This window comes from Megascapheus bottae, chromosome 3 (assembly GCF_031878675.1).
Source record: "Megascapheus bottae isolate mThoBot1 chromosome 3, mThoBot2.hap1, whole genome shotgun sequence".
Lineage (NCBI taxonomy): Eukaryota > Metazoa > Chordata > Mammalia > Rodentia > Geomyidae > Megascapheus > Megascapheus bottae.
This window is the reverse complement of record NC_143511.1, coordinates 19,459,265-19,484,457: the sequence shown is the minus strand read 5'-3', so window position 1 is coordinate 19,484,457 and position 25,193 is coordinate 19,459,265. Positions and strand designations below refer to the sequence as shown.

Here is a 25,193-nt window from a genome sequence, read left to right as displayed (position 1 = left end):
GTCCTCAGATCTCAGCCTCCTGAGTAGCTAGGATTACAGGGGTGTGCCACCGCACCTGGCTTTAAAAGTATACATATATATATACATATATATATATATATTCTATTCTCTGAAATAAGAATAAAAGTACAAAACTGTGTTTTTCTATTCTCTGAAATAAAAATAAAAATATAGAACAATGTTGTGAGTGAGAAGGTTGTTTAGGGGTTGCAAATTTATTATATAGCCTTAAATGAGCTAGAAAGATATATAAAGGACTTTATAGTAAAATGGAAACTAATATGTCGCCAAACAAATCATATCTAATCATATCAATGATTGTCACACACCTACACTTGAATTTTGTTTGCCAATGTTTAAATACTACTTTGGATTCAGCCTGTATCTGAAATCTGAAAATATTACACCCTACCAATATCTTAACATTTTTGTAATTAATATATACCATCCCTCAGGAATTTCTTTTTCTTTAGTGATACTGGGATTTTGAACTCATGACCTCCCAAATCTTTGCAAGCACTCCACCACTTGAGTCATACATCCTTGTTGTTATAACCATTTTTTTAAAGTAGGGTCCCCCACTTGTCCATTCTGTCTTTAGCTATACCTTCCCTGTAGTCAGGATGACAGGTTGGAAGGTGAACCATTCTTCCAGCTCTTTCTATTAACCCACCTTCCCTGGCTACCTCTGAAGTACTCAGTTTTAAAATTCTTCTCTCAGCACCTGAGTTTGATTCTCTTTAAGAGTAGCAAATCTTGGAATTTTCTGATGACACTTCATATTTTAGACAAAGGCAAAAGTCATTAAGCAGTAAGCCCAGCAATTTGTAGAGGGTTATCAGACAGAGCCAATATGTTTTTGCCTAAAAGTATGTTGTGACTAGAAAGTAATAAAATGGATTTCTTTGTACCATTGATGATTGGATTTTAAATCCAGTTCCAAAATAAGATTTTAAAGGATTTATGCCAAGGCATCCTTAATGTCAGTATAGGCTCACGTACATTCTCTTTCAGAGACTGTTTTGGAATTCAACAGTCATTTCCTTAAAGTTTATTATTAATTTAAAACAAAAACTCATAGTGGTTCAGAGCATGGATGGGCTCTATCTTCAACCTGGGATTGCATCAGTTTTATAAACAAGTGAACAGTGTACCTGATCATTTCCATACATGCTTCACCTATTTTACAACTTGGCATCCAATGAAAAGCACCATTTTAATTTAAGTGCTCAGTTTGGTGCATTTTTCAGAATACCCTAATGTAGTCATGACTACTCCATCAAGAGGTAAATTGTTTTATAATTAACAAGATCTTTATTTTCCCATCCTATTCCCTTATCTATATTCTCAGAAGGAACCACTGATCTATTTTACTTTTTTTCCCCCACTTTGATCACTCATGGGGCTTGAAATCTGGGCCTGGGCATTGTCCCTGAGCTCTTTAGCTCAAGGCTAATGCCCTATCCCTTGACCCACATCCCCACTTCCAGATTTCTAATGGTTATTTGGAGATAAGAGTCTCGAGTTCTTTAGGACCTGGGCTGGCTTGAGATCCTCAGATCTCAGCCTCCTGTGTAGCTAAGATTATAGGTGTGAGCCACTACACCCAGGTAACTGGTCTAGTTTTCATCACTGAAGATTAGATTGCGGGTATTTCTTTTTGTGGAGACTTCTATAAGTAGAAATGTTTGAGTCTGACTTCTTTATTAGTATTTTTAGATACACTTATTCTTTTGAGTTATGTGAGAACTTTATTCCTTTTCATTGCTAAGTAGTATTCCACTTATTCCCTCACATTTTCAAGAATGATGTTCTTGTTTCCAGTTTGGGATTATGTTCAGTAATACTGCTCTGATTCATCATGTGCGAGTCTTTGTGCAGACAAATAATATTTTTTAAAAAAATATTAGACGGGGGAAAAAACTCATTTTAACAGAAGCTCTGGAGAATAGGGAATGATCCAGATTTCCAGTCAAAGACTATTTCTTACGAGGCTAACAGTATACAGAGAACTTGTTCAAAGAAAGAAAGAAGACTGTGATAGGTAGGGTGTAGTGAGCAAAGCAAAGGACAATGTAAATAATTTAGCAAGTTTTCATGACCAAAATTCACTTAGACAGCTATACACCTTGCATGGCTCTTGTCTAACATGTTTAGTTATTGGTCTGTCCAGTTTCTGTGTAATAAAATTGAACATGTGCAAAGAGCTTTGACCAGTAAAGTGATACATATGTCTTAGAAGTGGTACTAGCCCTAGCATTACTTTGAAGTATGAAACTTACTACTTTGTAGTCACGTGTCTCTCGTCTTTGTGACTGTTTTCTCTAATTTGGATTCTTATTTTTTATTGCCATTCTTGTCTTTTTTGTCATATTTTCAGTGATTTTCATTGAGTCTACATTGAGTTCTTATTGGAGATCTCTTTTTTTATATATATACAGACAGATCTCACTCTACAAATGAATTCAACTGGGTTAAAATGAAGGCATCATTTGCTTATCATCATGGCTTGTATTAATGTTGTATACATAATCTGAATTAGTACTAGGACAGAGTAAAATATGCCTAAAAACATTGTAGTTATCAACAATTGGGAACCAGCATTAACTTTAAACAGCGTCTTGAGTTTTCAGGCAAATAGAGCAGACTGTGGTTTTTGTTTCCTGGAGGTCTGAGAATTATGGCAGGGAGTAAGAGTTGTCATAAAAGCTGCACTAGAAGGCAAAGGGTGGAAGACAGGGCCCAGAGTGCATGAAATAAGGCAGACTCAGTGTGATAAGGAAAGCAATTTAAAGGAAACGGAAAGTGAAGCTACTTGATTCCTGGAGTCCAGAATTTCTATATGATTTGAAATACTTTTAAAGGCACTGTAGTGGTTTGAAAAGGGGACTTTGATAATAGTAATGACTTTCAAGCATCCTAATTCTAGTAGCTAGTCTAATGTCAGAAAGAATTTCCTAAATGAATATTTCTTAAATTGACTGTATGAATCCATTGGTCCTGTAGATAGGCCTATAAAATGGCAAGAATGTAACAAATTGACTTGTTGAAATGGATAAAATCCTCCTGCAATGATCATTTTATTCTATCTTAGTATGCAGTTTTGACCTTAAGGAATCTAACATTCAGAAAAATTGGTTATCTTCTCTTGGCCTTCCTCTGAATGATGAGAGTTATAGAGTTGGGATATATAACCATCTTTGAGTGAGAGAGAGAGAGAGAGAGAGAGAGAGAGAGAGAGAGAGAGAGAGAGAGAGAGAGAGAGAGAAAGAGAGAGGGAGAGAGAGAGAGACTTTTTGAGGTGGCTTTTTAATTGGTCTCAGGCAAAAGGAAGAATTGCATCTTAAAAAATGTCATGGCAAAATTGTGCTTTGAGAAGGCTTTCCAGATTTCTTTCAACAAGTCTTATTGTTGTTTGTTACCACAAATTTCAGAAAACCCCTTAACTTGTGATGTCTAGGTTTTTAATACAGATTTGTAGGCCCTGGGTTTGCCACATGAGTTTGGAAAGAATTAAGAAAATAATTCTTGCTCATATTAAGAGTTGCCAAAATGCTTCCTTAACTAAGAGTTCAAACTCACATTTCTTGAAATTCAGCTAGAAAAAAGAAAAAGAAATAAGTAACATAAGTCTAGTTCTCATCTTCAGTTGCTATAAGTTCATGGGGCAGGCAGAATGACAAGAACTTTGGGGTTTACAATGACTTGTGTATTCAACATTTTCACATTGATGTAATTTTTCTCAGTCATGGAAACAATCCAGAATTGTCAATCATGGTGGGGGGGGAACAAGATGATTGGGAGGGGTTGGGGAGAGGGAAATGGAGCCAAAACATGAGAAGATAACTATCAATGTGTGAGAAGTAATGCACCCACTATCTGGTGAATGTAACTGTAACCCCTCTATACATTACCCTGACAATAAAAAGTAAAAAGAAAGAATTGTTAATCGTTTTAGGAGGTGCATTGCTGTTTCTAATCCATGGAAGGTGGCAATGTAGATGCCTTCTACATAGAAAGTAGAAGAGGTTTTGTCTGGAACGAATTTGCTTCTTTTCATGCTTTACCCTCAGAAATGTTTGTAGAGCCAACACAGGCAGCAAGCATGTATCCAGCTTTGATCCACAGCGAATTGCAATGTTGTGCTGCTTAGAAAACGCTCATTGAGCTCCAGATGCCTACCATTGAATTTGTGGGAAATGTATATGAGCTTTTAACAGGACGGACACAGCGGATTGCACCAGTTCTGTGTTAACTTGCACAAGTGAACCAAGATGATGGCTAAAATGGGATCTGAAATCAAACCTGAGATCTGCAAACCAAGCCACATGCACTCATGTATGATCATGTCTACCCTAAAATCAAAGAGAAAGAAAGTGGCAGCGACTATGGCAGTATATACCTGTACTAGACTGAGGCAGGTAGTTTGTGAATTTGAGGTCAGCTTGACTATGTAGCTGGAGTTAAATACATGAACTCTAAAAATCAGTTGTACCTTTCTCTAATCCATCCTATCTGTCAGATTTGTGCTCTTATGGAATTTTGTTGGATTTTCCCCAAATTGTCAAAGACACTTGTCAAAGGTTAGCTCTAAAGCAGATCCATCCAGAGATGATTGCATTCACCTGTAACTTCGCCATTTGCTTCTATGCTGATATTCACAGAATCTATTCCTTCATTAACCAAGTAACTTATTATTTCCAGACTGACTGGCATCAATGACTGGGTGTTTCTTTTGTCTGTCTTTCTAGTTCTCAAGATGATCATGAACAAAAAACAACCTCATAATTTCAAATGAACATGAGCAATTGCTTAAATATCCTGGCATATATTCAACATTTATGTTTTTTATACAACAAAACATGAACGATACTGAATGACTTTTAAGTGTATGATTATTTTGTGTGGGTCCTAACAGGAGAAGACCCCCATTTGTGGGGTAGAATCTTTATAAATAGTGGCATGCAGAGTATGCGAGCACAGAGCAGGGGTGGAAAGGTGTGGTTTAAAGCGTTCTATGACTGTAGTCAAGCTGTGCTTCTTACTGATCTTCTTATCTACTGATAAGGATGGACAGACTGCATGTGGGTTGGGGCTGAGGATTCTGTGTTCCCATCTCAGACAGAAGCATCTTTGTCTCCATCAGTGCCATGAGAATGGAACTAGGCATTGAGCACTGTGGGACCTCTATCAGGACCCATGCACAGTTATATATTTTCAAACCAAGATATGAGTGAAGAGATAGTTTAGCCCATCCCTTTCAAGAATGCACAGAGATCTGTTGCTGCAGATGCCCTTAATGTAAACCAGATCCCAAGATTCAAAAAGAAACCCTGAAACTTAATCCTTTGCTGGTCCTCTCCATTGGCTTCCTAAGGCCCCTACAGCCAGCACTGCAGGCGATCACTTTGAACAATCCATCTAGACACATTTCCTGTGAAATCCATAGCTTCAGACTCTCTCCCACCCCCTTCGAGGCTCCATTCAGACTTTCACATCTTGCTAGCCTACAGTATTTCAGAGCAATTAAACTGCTCTTACATCCCAGTAATGGTTTCAACAGGCTTCATTTCCAGTGTGATACCAAGAGGGCTGGTACACCCCCAAATTTTCCAATCATCCTTGAGTCAGTAGAAAGGTATAGTGATCTCTGGGGGACAGTAACACAGGGGAAGTTGTTTCTTTAGCACTCCTCATCCTATTTCTATCTGAGTGAGTCTGGTTAGTTCTAATAAAAATCTGACTCCAGTATCGATATAATATAATGTCTCTTTTTCATACAACTGTCTCCACATCCAGAGGAAATTCATTGATAGGAATGGTGGAATAAAGTCATTTCTCAGTCAGAGAGGGGGAAAGTGCTATAGACCAGATGTTACACTTTCTTTTTCTAAACATATTTTTATGAGTTTTGAAGGAAGAGAAAGAAAAGGTTTTATGCTGTTGGCTTGCACAGATTCTGAGGATAGAAGTGCCTTGAATACCTTAGTTAAATGAAATACTATGCAACTTATAGATATTGGTGATCAGTGAGTAATTATTTAAAGGAGAGATTCTGAAGACTTGAATTGCAGTCCCTCTGATTTTGTATGAGGAGTCCATTTGTTTGTTCATTGAGTGGGGCTAGGGACTCTGTGTTGTGTGTGTATTGTGTGTGTGTGTGTGTGGCTGGGGAGGGGGTCTGTCTGATCCTAGGGATTAATATCCCTGAGCTATTTTTGCTCATGGTAGCTCTACCACTTGAGCCATCGCTCCACTACTGGCTTATTGGTGGTTAATTAAGAGAGATAAGAGTCTCATACACTTTCTTACCCAGGCTGGCTTTGAACTGTACTCTATAGGCCCCAGGCTCCTGAGTAGCTCAGATTACAAACATGAACCACTAGAGCCCATCTTACTGTTTTTCCTTCTCTCTCTCTGTCTCTCTCTCTCTGTCTCTGTCTCTGTCTCTGTCTCTCTCTCTGTCTCTCTCTCTGTCTGTCTCTGTCTCTCTCTCTCTCTCTCTCTCTCTCTCTCTCTCTCTCTCTCTCTCTCTCTCTCTCTCTCTCTCTCTCTCTTGTTTTTGGTTTTTGGGGTTTTTTTTGGTGGGTCATGGGGCTTGAACTCGGTGCTATCCATGAGCTCTTCAGCTTAAGGCTACCACCCTACCCTTGAGCCAAGCCCCACTTCTTGTTTTCTTGAGGTTAATTGGAGATAAGAGTCTCGGGTTCTTTTGTGCCCGGCTTGACTTTGAGCCGTGATCCTCAGATCTCAGCCTCCTGAGATTACAGGCATGAGCCACCGCGCCCCCGCTCTCTCTCTCTTTTAATATTTTGTGACAGGGTCTCAAAAATGTGCCCAATTGGTCTTGAATTTGATCTTCCTGCTTAAGCCTCCTGGGTGCTAGGATCACAGAGCATGGAGCATGGATCACCACACTCAATTTATACAAATGGCCACAAAACTATTCTTTTTCTGTTGCAAAAATCGTGATAAATAGCATGCTATTTTAACAAAACACCAATAAAATGAAAAAAAAATCCTTAAATACTGGTGAAATAAAATACATGTGCAAAACACTATTTCTACCTTCCATTTAGAAGGTCATCTCTGCTTGTTATGTTTAGATAACGTGTTTGATGTAAGAAATGATTCTGTCTTCAAGGCAGTAGAATTAGAAAATAGTTACTCCAGGGTACCTACTTCTTCGTATGAGTATCTATTTGTGTTTGTATGCTGAGTACAGTACAAGTTTTTACCTGAATTCAAAGTCTGTTACTGTCCTGACCATGTATGGAATTTACTACAGGCCACATCTGGGCCAACCTGTGCTTGCAAAGGAAGAAGCACTGTATTCATAGATTTATTTAAAAATTCTACTACATGATTTTTTTTGGAAAACAAGCAAAAATGTTTGGGATAGTCCTCTTAAAAAGACATCACCATCATGTAATACACTGCCAACTCTCATCTCGGTTGTTCCTGGCATGAAAGAAAGGACATTTGAGGATCGTGCCCACAAATGTGTATGCCTTATGGTGGAGATGTTCTGTTTATTAACCAGTATTCTCCACGACAGAGGCCACCCTTGCTGAGTGATCTTTAAAGTGCCTTCCCAAGATCAGCAAGCTTACTACTGCCTGAAAACTTGGTAAAAACATTACTGCACCTTCAGAAACAGTACAATAGGACTGAGCAGACTGCTTCAACAAGCCCTGGCTGGCTAATGTACCTGCTTCTTGGAGAACCACTTACTTCATTCATCCTTCTTATCAATCAACTAACTCCCCCCTATGTGTTGGAATGGTGCTAATGAAGTCCCATTCTTAGCAGAACTGAAAACAATCATGGCTTGAGCTTGGCTTTTCTACAGTGTGAGGAGGAATTTATGAGAATTGTACCCTATCTCATCCCTTTTTGGTTACAAAGCATCTTGCTACACCTCATTCTCTTGCCTGCCCATTGAACTATGACACTATTTCAAATTGCCTGTTAAACTTCTGAGAGAGTAATTCTCTTGTTTTGATCCTATCTTTCCTTTCATAACTAAAAATTCCCCATACAGCCTCTTTCCTTCTGCAACCTCCCCCAAACCTGACTCTACCTCCTCCTCTGAAACAGATTTGAAACTTCCACCCATGTCCTTTTGTCAGGGTCTAAGGCTTCATTCTTCCTCTAGAATTACATGTTCTAGATCTCCCAAGCACATGTCTTTGCCCCCACTCTTAACCCATCTCTCTCTTTCATTCCCTCCTTCCACCCTTCTTTCTCTTCCTTCTTATGCCCTTAATTCTACTGTTCTTTCCAACTCAAATTTCTTACAATTATAAGGAGCACTTGTCGTGTGTGTGTGTGTGTGTGTGTGTGTGTGTGTGTGTGTGTGTGTGTGTATGTATTGGGATTTGAACTCAGGACCTTATGTTCAAGGCTACCACCCTACCACTTGATCCGTGCTTCACTTCCAGATTTTTTGGTGGTTAATTAGAGATGACAGTCTCACAGGTTGCTCTGGCCAAGCTGGATTCGAACTATGATTCTCAGGAATCAGCCTCCTGAGTAGGTAGGATTACAGGTGTGAACCCCCGGTCCCCAAAACCCAGCTTAAGAAGCACTCTTAATCATGAAGTTATTTGCGCTTTATGTGAATGAATGAAAATGTTCATGAGAATTCTAACATGTATTTGAACCTCAAAAGGACACGAAGTAGCTTTTCTCCTGATGAGATTATGGCATCCCCTGCAGCCATCATTTCTTATTTGTACTTTATGATTATCTCCTATAAATAGCTGAGTATCGGGCAAGCACCAGCTGAGCCAGTGAATCGATCTGTGGATGGATGGTGTAACTGAGACTTTCTAAGCCACTTTAACCACTGAGTGAAAATGCACTCATTTAAGTTACACGTCAACTAGTTTTTCTTTCTTTTTCTTTTTCTTTTATGAGAATTCAATAGGAAAACCCAAAAGATGGGGAATTTGAAGAAGAAATGGTCTGAAAACAATATGAGAATAGTCCACAAATAGGAATATCAGCCACCAAATCTCACTGTGTTAGTGAGACTTTTTTACACCAGAAAGATTCAGACTATGGGACTGGTACATGGTTAGTCCAAGTCATAACTTGCTCTTGATCAGAGACCCTCATAGTACATTTTGTTTCATCTTGTCCTCATCTTTGTCTAGACAATCTTGTTTTCTAAAAACAAGCAAGCCTGTGAACTGGAGATGTCCTAAAGTGACAAAACTAACTCTTCCCAAGCTGGCAAAGTAGTTTTGCTCCCTGTGTCCATAAAATTTTTCAATTACCAGAAGCAAATGACTTTCTCTCCAAAAGTCATTGGGAGAAAGTAAATGAGGATTAGCCATGAGAAAGAAGAAAATAATTCAGCATTTTGCCCTTTCCTTACAGAAAAGAGGCCTTTGAGAGAAAACAGGTAGATCTCTTTCTTGTTTTAATTCTACACCACAAACCAATAATAAATACATCATATCATATGCACCTGTAATAAGTTGTGTTTGCATACATGAGTAATGTTATGCATCCTATGTGTTTAAGAGCAGTATTTTCTGAACTCTCGCTTCTTTGTCTTGGTAATGATGAGCCTGTTTGGTTACCAGCAGCTGCTCAACAAACCTTTCCCAAGAGGAGCTTTGAAGTACAGCCCCAGCAGACAGACAGCCATGTATCTGGAAACTTTCCAAATGTAAGCTGTCAGTAGTTCTGGTGATGGCTGGTGGCACGTTTGGATCTGGCAGGAGTTGTTGCTCAAGCCTGGGATTTTAGGAAAAGCAAGGGGAAAATCAAAACAAATCCACAGAGCAGAGGACATGTGTCAGTTGCTCTATTTTCCTATCCCAAAGGAGTCTGCATTTTGCAGAGCAAAGTGTGGTGACTGTTGTTCTGATTCTGTCTCTGTGAAGGTCACCTGTCCTCTGCATGCAAATCTGGAAAAGGACAGGGATTCGGCGATGTCAGAGAAGAAGAGGAGGAAGGCAAGAGGAGAAAGGACGGTCATGGGAATGTCAATTTAACACGGGTCTGCTGTCTTCCTGTTCTTTCTTTCAAGGCACATGCATCATCAGTTTTCATATTTTGCTCTTTTGCACAGGTATATGGTGCTTAGCATAGGAACCCAGGCTCTCCCTGCTGGTATGCTTTTCTTCTGCCCCACACATTTTTCCCAGTCTGATGAACAGGAACAGGCAGCTCAGACCCCTGTTCGGAGCAGCTATTTCAGAGCAGGTGGTTCTACACACCATGGATCAAAGAGCCCAAAGGTACCAGGACAACCACAGCTGCAGACAGCTCTTTGATCTCTAATGCAGATTTCTGACCACCTGCATATCCAGCAGCCTCCCTCCAGCCTGGAACTCAGATAGCTACCTTATTCTGGTCGTCTATTCATAGGTAGAATGACAACAACTTGTTTGGTAGTGGGTGACTTGCAACAGTCGTGGTTGTTCTTCATTTCTCCCCCAACTCTGACGAACTCCCTGTTTTCCTGTGGTACTTCCCATTTTCCCTGTGTTCTGCTAACCACGTCCCCATTCCCATGGTTTAAATTGCAACAATGACCTAAATAACTGAGCATGGTGGTTTATGCATATAATCCCAGCCTCTCAAGAGACAGAGGTAGGATGATCCTAGTCTGACCACCAGCCTGGAAAAAAGGGTGAGACCCTATATAGAAAAGAAAACCACAATATGATGGCCTCATTGACTATGTAAGGAGGCATAGTCCTGGCCCTTGGAATATGTTCTCTGTGTCTGCATGTGCATATAACTAAAGATTAAATGCATCAAACTTCAAGCCAAATACCACTTCCCACTCAGTTTATGTGATACAATTATCTGACTAGGCCAACATAATCTAACTTGGCTAACATCATCAGCGTCCTTTCCATTTTAAATGGTGTCTTACATCTTACATTGTGTATGTGTGTATACTTAATTGGAGATCAGTCTTAGAGTTCTTCCTGGCCCAGGCTGGTTTTGAACAATATTCCTCAAATCTCAGCCTCCCAAGAAACTAGGATTACAGGTGCAAGCCACCTGCACCAAGCTAATAGTGTTTTACCTCTTTTGAAATTCATTTAGATTTAATATAATCACCCACTTTGGTGCCTCTAATTGCCTTCTATTGGGTCATCAAGTTATTTGTTCTCACACCTTTTAATTGACTGCGACATAAATTATTTTCAGTTTCTTTTGAAGCTTCAGTGTAGGCATATGTTAAATACTGAATAAATGCTGCAAAAACCAGCCTAGTAGTATAATAACTGAGTCAATTATTAGTTTATTCATGCCGTGTATACCTTATCCTTGGGGACAGAAGTGCTTTGGACTTCTTGAATATGCACAATGAGATGTGGTCCAATTCATTGATGCATTCCAAATAACCTAATGGTAATTTTGTACAGTATTGTATACTGTATTTTAGTTCTTTATCATTTTGAGCACAACCTGTTCCATGAAACCAAACATGAAAACTACCTCATGTGGCATGATATCATCATTCAAAAACTTACAGTTTTGGATTTTTCCCAGTAAGGATGCCAATCTATTGCTCAAAATTATATTGGAATCAATACTTGAACAATCACAACATCAAACCTGTTAGCTATTGTTGCTGCATTTTGACACATGCACATATAGGTTCTAGGTAATTATCCACCCTCTGTTACTATGTTATTGATCTTAAATGCTGTAGCAGGGCTGGACGAAGTGGCTCATGCCTGTAATCCTAGCTACTCAGGAGGCTGAGATCTGCGGATTAAGGTTCAAAGCCAGCCTGGGCACAAAAGGACCTAAGACTCATATCTCCAATTAACTTCTAGAAAATGGGAAGTGGGGCTTGGCTCAAGGGTAGGGCAGTAGCCTTGAACTGAAGAGCTCAGGTACAGTTGCCAGGCTGAGTTCAAGCCCCATGACCCCCCTCCCAAAAGAAAAAAAATGCTGTAACAGGGCTGGCTGATGGAGTATCTCAAGTATGTAATCCAGGCTACATGGGAAACTACCCTTGAAGGGATTATGTGGCTCAAGTCCAACCTGGACAAAAATATGTTCTTGAGAATCCATCTCAGCTACTTCAGAAGCACAATCAATGGTCAGCAATACAAAGAAACAGGAATAGAAGGATCACAGGCCAGCCTAGGAAATAGTAAAGTGAGACCCTATCTCCGAAATCATCAATGTAGGAGGCAAAAAAAGAACAACCATATGGGTTCTCCTTTAGAGCTTCACATTTCTCTCTTAATTTCACATAGAGCAGCCAATCCCTAGTATGTTCAAAAATGAGAAATCACCCAGGACATGTGACCTTAACATCAGGATAGTCCTGAGCCAACCTGGTCACTGACGAGGAAGAGTCAGACATTTCCTCCATGGAAGATGGCTTTCACATTAAATATTCATTCATGAACTACTGTCACTTTTTGTCCATCACAGGCAGAATTTTAACATTCTCCCGATTGCTTGTGGAGAGCTGTTGTGTTGCCCTCATTTCTCATTGCATACTGCATAATATTTTGTGCATCTGACAGCTGGTAGCAGAAAGAGGCTCATTCACTTCAGGAACCCCCAAAACTTACTCTTGTTTTCAACCAATCAACTCCTTGATTACTAATAGTTATTTTGGAGTCATGATATATTCACTCAATATGATAGTTAACAAAGAAAAACAATTGAAATAGCTGACTCTAGTGAGAATAATCCACTAAAAAAGATAAAAGTTCCCAAATTTCTCTGGTTAAAGCTTCTTGTGTTCAAAAACTTCTCATTTTTGCTTCTTGCTGAGCTTTCTAGCTTTTCTTTAGAACAGAGTTTATTGGGCCTCCTAGCTAAAGCTGTTTCCTAAATTAACCATATCTGCTTTCAAACTGAGTGATAACGTTGTCGTACACTTTGCAATTAGCTTCTCAGCATTTCTGGTCTCATCAGATAATGGAAACACACCTGCCAGAAAGCATTACCTATTTTCCTGCAGTCTCTTATCCATCTTTGAGGGTTTCAAGCAAGATAGTCTTTGGATCACTTGAAATAAATGCTAGTGAGACTGGCAGAGTGGCCCAGACCCAAATGGTAGAGTGGAGGGTTCAACCTCCAGTTCCCCCCCTCCCCTGCTCCTACCCCCCAGAAAAGAAAAGCTAGCTATACTTCCTGTACAAAATGAATGAATGTCCATAATTGTGAGGTCTTGCTTGCTGGCCTACTTACATGTGTATGAAAATTTTCTATTATATAAAAAATAATTATTACTCTCCAAACTGTTAAATGTTATTTCTTCTATTTACCACACAGTTGAAGGAGCTTATATGTCCAATACATTCATCATGTGACATAACTATCACTCAAACTACATAGTTAGTATACTGACAGCCACAAAGGGAAAAAATTGAATATATGTTTTTGGTAAGCTGCATGTCATTATCACTACAATTTTACCTTTTGAAAAATACTAAAAGTCTCCATCATTGACTCAATGACCTTTATTATCTAATCCAGTTTCCTCATTAAGTAATGAGATAAATCTTGTCTCTTCACCTGCCCATTGGTAGTTGAAATTCTCAACCTCTTTTCCTAAAAAGAGCTTGTCCTTTGAGGGTAGGAATTGAATTGGCAAAGGAAATATTTTTATGGCTTTCATAAAGACTCAGAGTGATTTTCTATTACCTCAAGTGGTTGCTTCATAGGCATGTAGTGTTGGTTGCATTTAATGATAATTTTTGTTCATTATGTCCTCGTGGTGTTTCAACAGTTACTGGGGAAAGTTTAGAGTAGAAACAGACCAAAATGTACCTGAGCTCAGGTAAGCAACTGCTTTGAGTCTGCCCAGAGCTCTCCTTTCTCTACACCCTCCACATACATGCCAAATAATCTTTCATCTTATTCCCCTAAACTGGAATAAAATGGTAGTTTGGACTGTACTAGCTAATCCCACTTGACATCGTCGAGAGTATGAACATTGAGCAAAAGTCAAAGGTCCTGTGTAATAACTGTGGAAATTTCATGCTGGAGGAACATTTCAGTTAATCCAAGGAAAGAATATACCATTGAATATGCATGGTGCATGAGTTATGATGAAATGAAGACTGAAAAAAATACATACATATGCAGCACAGAATGGTAACATAAGGTCTCCACAATTTTGTTTGCTAAAGTTCAACTTTACTTTAACTTTTTAAATTTTTCTCAATTAGCATGTAATAATTATACATGTTTATGGTGTGCTTTGTATGTGTGTGTGCGTGTGTGCGTGTGTATATGTGTGTTTGTGTGTGTGTGTTTGTGTGTGTGTGTGATGTGTCACAGTCAAATCAGGGTAGTTTTCCCATCTATCATTTTTAAAAATACATTTTATGATCTTTAAGTAATTGTACAAGGAGTTGCTGTTTAACAAAGCAGTGTATGAATATATCTTGATCAATGTCCTATCATTTCTTTGTATATATAAAGCTTTTGACTTCCTCTTTTCCATTTCTGTATAAAGTCTATAATAACTTAATGTGAGCTATAGTCACCTCACTCTGGAGCACTAACGCTTAGTTTACCTGACCACTGTGTTTTCCAACTTTTCTCTCTTTTTCTCCTTTCCCTTCTCATAGCTCAAATTTAATTTTTCTTCCAGATTATGAGGAGGGTCCCACTATGTCTTTGTAACATCCTTACATACTATTATATAACTAAAACAAATTACACAAAATTGTTCGGAGAGGTTATTAGGTTTTATGATTTATTTACTAGGTTTTATCAGTGATTTTGTTCCTATATTCCTTTCTGAATATATTATAAGATATTAAAATGGACTTACATTAATTTTTAATCAAGAAAACATTTTTAAAAGAAAAATGATGAATAATAAAACTTGAAGAAGCATACATGAATAAAAAATCCTCTATGCATCTTTCTATAACCAAGTAAGTTTACTTTTGTTTATTTAGTGTGCTTGGCCTAGCTATGTGCCTATAAAATAATGACCCTTTGCATTTGCGTATCTCTTTACTCCAATCTTCTCACCTGGAATATATATGAACTTAGTAAAAGACCCACATTAAGGAAATGGTGGACCACGTATTTTATTTTGTTGTTAAGAATTATATGATCATCAGGTAATATAAACAGAGCCATTACTGAATCCTAGCACAATGTCCCTATAATGTCTCTGTGTTTCCTTGCACATAAATTCACAAAAGCTATAAAAAATAGAAAACCCATTTCCTGCCATCTAGCAATTTATAGAAGAGTTTGAATATAGAGATACATACTTACAGATATACTTACTTGGCAGTTCAGCTGACAACACAGACCAACAGTACAGTGTCTAATGCAGCACCTAGAGCCTAAGGGGAATTCAAAGATGATGCATGAATGGGTGACTGGATGGATGGATAGACAGATGGGTGGATGGATAGACAGATGGGTGAATGGATAGATGGATGGATGAACAGATGGGTGGATGGGTGGGCAGAACAAATAAGTTGACAAAATAGTCTAGAAGAGCAAAGGAGGAACCTTCACAGATGCCTGAATTTCCATAAATCTCTTGATCTTTATATTGGCCACAGGATACTTAAGGAAGGGGAAAATCAAGCAACTAGTCCCTAAGGAACTTTAAAGAGTAGGGTTTGACTCTGTAGAAAGGAAAAATGTAGGAATATCAGGCCAAGGACTCAGCATGAGCAAAAGCATTGAGACAGAAAGTCTAACCTCTGACTTGTAGCTGTATCAGAGGAAATTTGGGAAAGCAAAATGTCTGGTGAGGAGGTTGATTTCAGAATAGTATAAGACCATAGCATAGAATACAGTGAGTTTTAAGCCATAGTGTGTTTAACTAATGCATAAACCCATGCAGTTATAGAAATTTTCGTATAATTAATATGCTAATGGAAATTACACTAGGCCTAATCTGATAGAAGCATGACTTCATGTTGAATATAATGATTCAAGAGATTGTCCTATGCAAAGTGAAGATTTTAAGTATTCACCTGAGAATTTATAGCATTTGGGGGAAAGTACTGCAGAAGTAAATGTTTCTGAGTCATCATAAAGTATTTCTGTACTTAATTGACATTTCTGAAACAGTTTTTATCAAATTCAACTTTAGCTCAATGAGAATTCTGATTGAGACCCAGCAGATTTACAGACAAGAAGCTGCCCTAAAACTCTTGAGGGCTCCAAATATTTTATGCATATAGTTACATACATTTTTCATATGCTAGAAGAAAGGTAATAATTTATGTCTTCTGGGTTCTTTAACCTAATTGCTATATGTGTCAAAAAATTGGTATTTCTTCCATGTGAGTTTTACTTGCACTCTGAGAAACTGAACATGTTATCACCTTCCTTTAAAGCTACTAGTTATTTTATTGTTCAAAACCACTGTGTCATTTTCTAATGCAAATGATGAACTACAGGGTCTTGGAGCAAGCAGTGAGTATGGGTTAGAATCCAGCTTAATCCACCAATTTACTGGTCAACTTCTGCTAAGATCTGTTCCTTTGATGACAGTCATGGTAACATCCTTCCATTGTTGGCAAGACTGCATGTAAAAATTGTAGGCTGGTATCCAACAGGTAGTAACACATCTATATCATTATCTTATTTACTTGTTGTTAGGATGATTGATGTGATTTGGTTTTTCAGATCTTGGCCCAATCCATAACTATTAACCAATGGGGTGCCTGGGGTTTGTGTGAGTGACATTGTCACTCAACATGTGTAATATAGGTTGCTCCTAACTATATCATTACTGACCAGCTTCCTGCCCTTTACAGTAAGCCATCTTTATGGATTTGGACTGATGGATGCAGAAGCCATGGTGATGGAGGCGGAAAAGTGGACCACAGTTCCTCAGCAACATGTGTGTGTGGAGAGCACAGACCGACAAATCAAGTAATGTTTGCTGCTACTCAGTGACCCGAAAATCGTCCCCAGAAACATCCAGCACCACTGCTCCCCAAAGCCCTTTGTTGTACAGGAAATCTAGACACTACTAGTGTAGTTTCTTTTTAATGTGATTATAAAAATCATGATAGAATGTCTAGAATTCCAAATCCACATTAATATATTGTGAATATCCTTCAAAGATAAATTTTCTTGCAGGGCACTGGTGGCTTACACCTGTAATCCCAGCTACTCAGGAGGCTGAGGATCATGGTTCAAAGTCAGCCCGGACACAGAAGTCAGTGAGACTTTTATCTCCAATTAGCCACCAGAAAACAGGAAGTGAAATGGTAGAGCTGTAGCACTGAGCTGAAGAGCCCAGTGAAAGTGTCAGAGATAGGAAAGCTAAGCTTCGACCTGAACAAAGGATATGGGGAACAATCTACCTTCTGGTGGAGAACCTTACATTATGACAGAAGTGGGACAAAAGCTACTGTGGCTGGAAGCTAGGAAGATATGACTGTGTTAGCAAGAGGAAAGACTGTGTTTGTGGCAAGGAGTTGGTAGAGACCCTGGCATTTGAATCAGGTTGTGTGAACCCCAAGCCTCGACTGTCCCATAGTACAACAGTTCTCAAAGGACACTGTCACCTAGTAACTGATTGAAAACAAACATGCTACAGTCAACCACCTAGATACTGGCACTATTGGAAGTGATTTCTATGCACATTCAAGTGTGAGCCTCCTACCCTAAGCAAGACCAAAGAACCTTGGTTCCCCTTTTCCTTCCTCATTATCTAACCCCGACCCATTCATTTGTTGACACTGTTGGCATTTAGTATCCCATGACTAAGCTATTTGCTTTATCTTGGACACATATTCCAAGCTTTCAGGTTCACTTACTTGAGTTCTTCCACACAATGTATTCAAACTCCTTTCTCTCCATGTGGCAGGACGATTCGCCCCAACAGTGTAGTGCGTTCCATCTACAAAGCCTCAGGCTGCTCTGATAACCCCAACCACCATGTCAACTACCTGGAACACGTCGTTGTACGCATTACCATCACCCATCCTCGAAGAGGAGATCTGGCCATCTACTTGACTTCACCCTCCGGAACCAGATCACAACTTTTGGCCAACAGGTACATTGATGGCTTCTGTCACAACAGCACATAGCTATCTTTTAGGGTAGAAAGAGAGAGCTGCTCCTTCCTCCTAGTCTTGGTACCATCTGAGGGAGGATGGGAACCACCATAATGGCTACATCTTGAGCCAGTACAGAATTTAATAGTTGGAAAATGAAAAGATGCTGAACAATGATTGACAACCATTTCAAGAGGCCATGTTGGTCTATGGATACAAGGTCGCTCCTTTCAGTCTTCATTACTCAGATGCCAGCTTCTCTTCTCTTCCTTTTTCCCCTTCTTATTCTCATACATGTTACCCATAGAGAAGTAATGATTGTGTGCAAGCTGGAAACTTGCTGGAAGAATAAGTCCAGAAATGTTTAGGCACACATTTTCTTTTGCTCCATTGGCTTTTTGAGTAGTTGAGAGGATGGCATGAGAGTTGTCAAGGCAACTGTGAGGTTGTCAGTTGTCAAGGGAACTGTCAGTCAATGTAAATCTGTAGATCCCAAATGGAGACTTCTTGGTCCCCAGTTTGGTGTGTGTGTGTGTGTGTGTGTGTCACAAAGTCTCACAGAAATTCTTGCTTGAGCTGACTTCAAATCATGATCCTCAAATCTCCACCTTATGAACAGCTAGGATTACAAATATAAATTACAGGCATCTGGCATCCAAGTTTCTCTTTTGAAAGTTCAAAACTTGACCCACTATAAGATAGTGAGAAAAAAATGAGCAATGGTATCTTTAGGTGAGGTTTTTTTTTTTTTGCCACTCCTGGGCTTGAATTCAGGGCCTGACCACTGTCTTTGGGCTTTCTTGAGGCTAGAGCTTTACCACTTGAGCTACAGCACTACTTCTGTCTTTTTCTATGTTTGTGGTACCAAGGAATCAAGCCCAGCACTTTATGTTTGCTAGGCAAGCACTGTCCCACTAGGCCAAACACCCAGCTCTAAGTGCATGTTTAAAAGTACAGTGTTAGAAACCTTCAGTGCAGTTGATTTCTATGCTTAGACTTCCTGTATTCTTCATATACAAACAACATCTTCTCTTGGGGGCCTGGAAAAACCCAGGCTTCAGGCTTTGAATATAAAGTGCAGCTTTGCTAGAAATAAGTATGCAGGTGCAAGAAACATAAGCATATTTCGACTCTGAATTCATCTATTCCCTCTCCTGGTGCTGTCTGCCAGGTGATTGCCCTTATCTGCCTGGCATTTCTTTCCAGGCAAGCCATTATGTGATTAATGGAGATCTTACCAACCATTGTTACCCAAGCCAGGGAAATCTTTATTCCTCATTTTTTTTAATTTCTAATATTATTTACCTTGGTTTGACTGAACAGACTGTCCTGATTAAACATTGAAAGATTCTATATGTGCTTCACGTATCAGGAGCCACCAAGCACTGTGGCAATTTACTTGGATAATTCAAGTGTCTTCTGCCGATCTTGATCCTTCCTTGATCCTTGATCTTTTCTGTTTAGTATTAGCTTCCTCGAGAACAATGTCAGTGGGAGTACTTGGAGGCAAAGAACCTATGAGTTCCCAAACAGACATTTGCTGGATTGCAAGATCACTGCCTCCAAGCTCAAATGAACTCCTCCATACCTGACAGCACCTTTGCAAATTATATGATGCAAGGGTGTCTTGTGACCTGCATCAGAGATGAGATAATGGCATTGTGGATGCTCAGAGGGCAATACTTACAAGAGTGACATCAATTTCTTTCATGAAAATTGCACCCAGATTGTCCTAGTCTACATCATGCATTTTGTACATTCTCCATAAGAGCCTTGAAAATAGGTAGCCATCAATAAAAAAAGTAGTGAGATTGGAAAGAGCTGAAGGCACCTACAGATAGAAAGGATATCATGAATTTGTCTCTAGCTGCCTGTCGTTGATATATGCGATGTGAAGCAGGTATACCATTCCCTGAAAAACCTATACCCACTTTCTAGGGCAGAGCATTGTATTTCTTACTGTACTGATATTAGTAGCACTTCTGCAGTCTAGGCAACTAAAGACAGACCATTTCTCTTTTATTACTATTGTTATTATAAAGGTGATGTACAGAAGGACTACATTTACGTAAGTCAAGTAATGAGTACATTTCTCTTTGAAGTGTCACCCCTTCCCTCATTTTCTCCCAGTTTTTCCCTCCTGATTCCCCCCTCTCCCACAAAGTATGTAGTTCAACATAGAGGGGTTTTTGTTGTTGCTGTTGTTTTGATTTATATTTTGCTTTTTTAACATTTTTATTACAATTAATAGAAAGGTTACAGTTATATTCGTCAGATAGAAGGTACATTACTTCACAAACATTGGTACCCCTTCTCATGATTTAGTCCCCATTTCCTTCCCCCCACCCCCTCCCTTGAATTTGTTTTCTTCCCCTTTCCTATCCTATTTCAAATAAACAAATAAAGGTAGATACAATATACCAGATAACAAGGTCAGATACTGTAACAATATGAGAATAATTAAGGGACAACAAAAGAGATGAGAAATAACATAGTACATTAAGAACAACAATCACACATTATATGGCTCTTATTTCCATATCCTGGAGATCATTTCATTTAGCTTCATCCTATATGTCCTTACATATCTAGGTTTTGAGCTATTGTAATCCTCTGCTAGGAGAGTCCAAGGTTTGTACTAATTATGACAAATGAGGGAAACCATTGAGCCTATGTTTAAAGGAACACTCAAAGGAGTCTGGTTACATCACTTAATATGACTTTTTCTAAGTCTTTCCATTTCCTTACAATAGTTTGTTTTTTATGTTTTCTCCCTTGTCGCTGTTTTTGATTTCTGTACCTTTTCTCTTGTACATAAGTTTAGCTATTTGGGAAAGGTAAGTGGGAACACTGAAAAGTGAGACAAGAGATGAACAAATGCAGTGATACTAGACACTATGTTGAAAGACCATTTCTTTTGGCTTTTTTTTTCCTTCCTGCACACATTGAGGCTTTCATTGTTTTATAAAGGAAAGTTCTACCTGAAACCTGGTGGCATGGAGACCTGATATCTTCTCACCTTTGCCCTGATTTAAATATAGACCTAGGGTAGGAAGCTAAGATTGTGGGAGCACTAGAGAGCTGGAGAGAGGATGAAGCAAAGACCTGATATGACCATGGCATTCTTTATGTCATTCTGTAAGGCAGTTCTTCCTCTCAAGGAAAAGATGACTAAGGTCATATTGTAGCAGGAATCTGTGCCATCGATCCTCTGATCAACACTTGCCCTTTATGTCAAAGACATTAAGATTATTAATGGGTCATGGTAGAATTTGTCTGGAATTGAAGCAGAAGGCCAAAAATATATGAGTTCCAGGCCAGCCTGGTCTATACAGGAAGACTCATCTTTCAAAAGGACCATAGCTCTCTAAGGAAAGGCACAGAAAGCAGAGTGTAGTTAGAATGTAGGAACAATGGAAGGTTAAATTAAGTCTACAGCAGGGCTGATGTGACATGAGCATATAGCTTCCCCATAGCAGAGATGGCCGATTTCAGCTGTCCTGCATCTCTGGAAGATTAGAATCCTTTTCTCCCAGACTTTGAATTCCATATAGCACATTGTTGCCAGCCTGGCAGAAGTGTGAAAAACCCTCTGATGATTTTGAAGGAGCCCACACCTCATGGATTAGTCAGTCACCTGAAGGAAAGATGCACGGAAACCACTTAGACTCACGATTTGGGGCTTGGTTCTGGTTATGACGCTTCCCCTGGGCCTTCTTTTCCTGGGCCTTCCAATGAAAATTTTTTTCTGTGTCTGTCCACCCCCACAGCAGTCCTTGGATAGTATGTTTTCTGCACAGGGCTAAACACTTCAGTGGCATCTGTGTGGGCCGTCTGGAGCCCCTTGGTGGCTCCCTGTTCTGGCTGATGTGCAAGTCCGCCAGTGCCTGTGGAGAACAGCTGCTGAAAAGAGAATGGTTTGCCCAAGCTGCAGGTGCTGAGCACTGGAAGGCACTAGGCAGCATTCAGAACTCTAGTCCAACTTGAACTTCAGCTGCATTATCTCAGCAGGAAGCTCCCCTGGCAAGCTACGTTGATAATTTAAGGGCTTCGAATTGTGGGTCAACAGATCAATCGTAGGGTAGACAAATGGATACTTCCTTCTCTCTCCTTTGTTCTTCTCCCACCTGTCCCATCCACCCTTTCCACCCTTTCAAGTATTCTTCTTGGCCTCTGTCCCTTGCCTAACAAAAAGCCAAACTGCCTATTCAGTTCCATCTACTTGGATGCAGATGATGGAGGTCAGGTGGGCTGGGAGAAGCCACCCTAGCTGGGGTTCTTTTGAAAATGCTTTTAGATAAGAGCAGTTTGTCTAATGGAAGGTTTTAAAGGATGACAATTACATTCATTCTGCCTGAATAAAAGATTTTCTAACAAAAGCCTGTCCCCTCAGAATCTCCTTTCAACTGTATTTGTTAGAATTACAAAGAACTGTGGGGTCTCCTCCCCACCCAACAGCCACCTTTAAATAATTTTCACTCCCAACTCATTGAGTTTTAGATTTAGCCTAGCTGTATTTGGCTGTTCCACATTTTGGCCTGGAATTGAAAGCTGGGACTTTTCCTTGCTTCCTAAATTTGATTACAGAAGATTATCGCTGCTTCTAATTATGGATTTAAGGAGAAAGGAGGTATGCTTTCTAGTCTGAAAAACCCATAGGCTTAATGGTTTAAAACTCAGTGCAAAAAATGTTCAGTGACAACTAGCCAATCATTGTGAACACCTTTATATTGGGTGGTAAATGAATCTGTGGCTGATAATGAAAATTATACTTTCATAGTGGAAATTGCATATTTTAGGAAGGCTCTGCCATCGAACCTGATTCCTTCATTCAAAAACAGCAGAGTTAGACAGAAGTGAATTTCCTCATTTATACAATAGATGTAATGGTGTCTACCTCAGAAGATCGGTACAAATGTTAATACGATATCTTACAGTGAGAGTTTAAGTAGGTCATAAGTAACTGGTATCTATTTGCATAATGCCTATCAAAATCAATGATCCATCAAACACAAATTCCTGGTCCCCTCCCAAGATCCTGGTTATCATTTCTCATATGTTCCCAAAGAAGACTAAAGCTACCTGTCTCTGAAGCATTCCTCAGTCTTAATTTAAAAAGATCACATAGAACCAGGCTCTGGTGGCTCACGCCTGTAATACTAGCTACTCAGGAGGCTGAGGTTTAAGGATCGTGGTTCAGAGCCACCTCAGGCAGGAAAGTCTGTGAGACTCTTTATCTCCAATTAACTACATAAAACCAGAAGTGGAGCTGTGACTCAAAGTGGTAGAGTACTAGTCTTGACCAAAAAGAGCTCAGTGACAGTGCCCAGCCTTGAATTCAAGTCCCACAAGTGACCAAAAAAACACATCATTTTGCTTTTGTGCATACATATTTTTATTATTTTGTCATTAAAAGACATGTGAATAGTATGTTGCTCGAAGGAGATGATAATATAAAGCAGATTCTTAGATAAAAGCTATCTTCTATAAGATGGAATAAATCTTCCACCAGATTAAATTCTTCCATCAGAATGCCTACAAAGAAGAATGTGACGGGGGTTAGTGAATGACTTGACACTAATATGCATGTTGGAACTTTACACTGAAAAGAAATATTCATTCTTTTAGATGTTCTAAACCTCTAGAACCAGTATCTTTCTCTCAGCTTTTCCTAAACAAGCAGTTTAAATTAGGAGAAAGAGAACTATATATGTTAACTACCTTATAATCAAAAGCAAATCATCTAAAACTTACAGAAGTTAAATATCTAAATACACACACACACACATATGCACAGGCACGTATACAAACGCAATTGCATTTGACCCATAGTCATTCTATAAGCAGTTGCTTAAATTATGATGGAGCATTGCAAAAATTAATAAGCTAAAAAGAAAGAGAAAAAATCTTCAAAGAATAGTGTTCTGATGTTTATATCTATAATGATAAATACTGTTTGAGTAGCTGTGACTATATCTGAAATTAAGATCCTTTTACAATATTAGAAATAATTACAGGCTAACACATGGCCGTCACTACTTATAAAATGCCTTTTTATTCAGGTTCTGTAACATCCTAAAAGATGTTATATCTTTGAAACATTAGACTCTTTAAGTAAAGAGAAGGGGTGGGGGAATCATACAGTACTTATGAGTTATTTCCTAATTTAATTCCTCAGAAAGCTCTACTAGTGTTAATGATAGTCTTAAAAAGGGGGAAAGGGGTTCATCTACAGTAATTTATTTGAAAACCACTCACGGGGACAGGGCTGTGAGGGATAATTTTAACTCCTGGCTATATAATCTGTGCCACTGTGTAGATCATTTCATTGAGCATGTGAATGTGAATTCAGCATGTATGGAACTGTCTTTCTCTGCAACAGGAGACATGGATCCAGGCACAGAGCTCACCTCTGCTGGCTTGCAGCACATTGGCTCTCTTCTTACTATGCTTGCACACAATGTCAGGTCTTTCCCCAGTTGCAAAATACAGACCTTCAAATGGAGAGTTAGATTTTCTAGCTGATGAGTAGATAGCCCCTGGTAAGATTCTGCCTTAGTTGTCCATGGTTTCTTATATAATTGTCATACTGGCAAATGGGTCCTGCATATCAAGCTAATATACAAGCTATATTACCTTTTTTTTAATATGCAAAGGATGTAGTTTGCTCTTGTTATTTGTCATTGGTGGGACTTGAATTTAGGGCCTGGTCACTGTTACTTAATTTTTTTTTACTCAAGGCTGGCACTCTACCACTTGAGCCACAGCTCTACTTTCAACGTTTTTGGTGGTTAATTAGAGATAAAAGTGGAATGTGCCAGCCCAAGTTGGCTTTGAACCATAATCTTCAGCTTCATATCTCAGCCTCCTGAGTGAACTAGATTATAGGCGTGAATGACTGGCACCTGCAAGATGCAGGGGTTTTTTATTTTGCTACTACAAAACTAAAAATCCAAAATAATCAAAAGGTTGAATTAGAATCCTAACATGGGACTATATATACCTATTCAAACCATTTCTATGGTTACCAGGGATCACATGAAACTCACTGAGCTGACCCAATCACCCCTGTCTTTTTCTTTCTCCATCAACTCTTTCACCAAAATGAAATTGCCTAAGTTTTTGTTCCATCTCTGAGGTGAAGAGAGCAGGGTTGGGAACTGCTGTCACCATACTGACATAAACAAGCCC

At 39.1% G+C, this 25,193-nt stretch overlaps 1 protein-coding gene across 1 annotated transcript in view; it reads left to right on the top strand.

The window, feature by feature from the left end:
* Positions 1–25,193, top strand: part of LOC150065030 (proprotein convertase subtilisin/kexin type 5) — a 279,024-nt gene that overhangs the window by 226,877 nt on the left and 26,954 nt on the right. The window contains exons 11-12 of the mRNA XM_090329624.1: positions 16,752–16,869; positions 17,813–18,001. Of these exons, the coding sequence (XP_090185750.1) occupies positions 16,752–16,869; positions 17,813–18,001 (307 nt within the window). The remainder of the gene's footprint in view (positions 1–16,751; positions 16,870–17,812; positions 18,002–25,193) is intronic.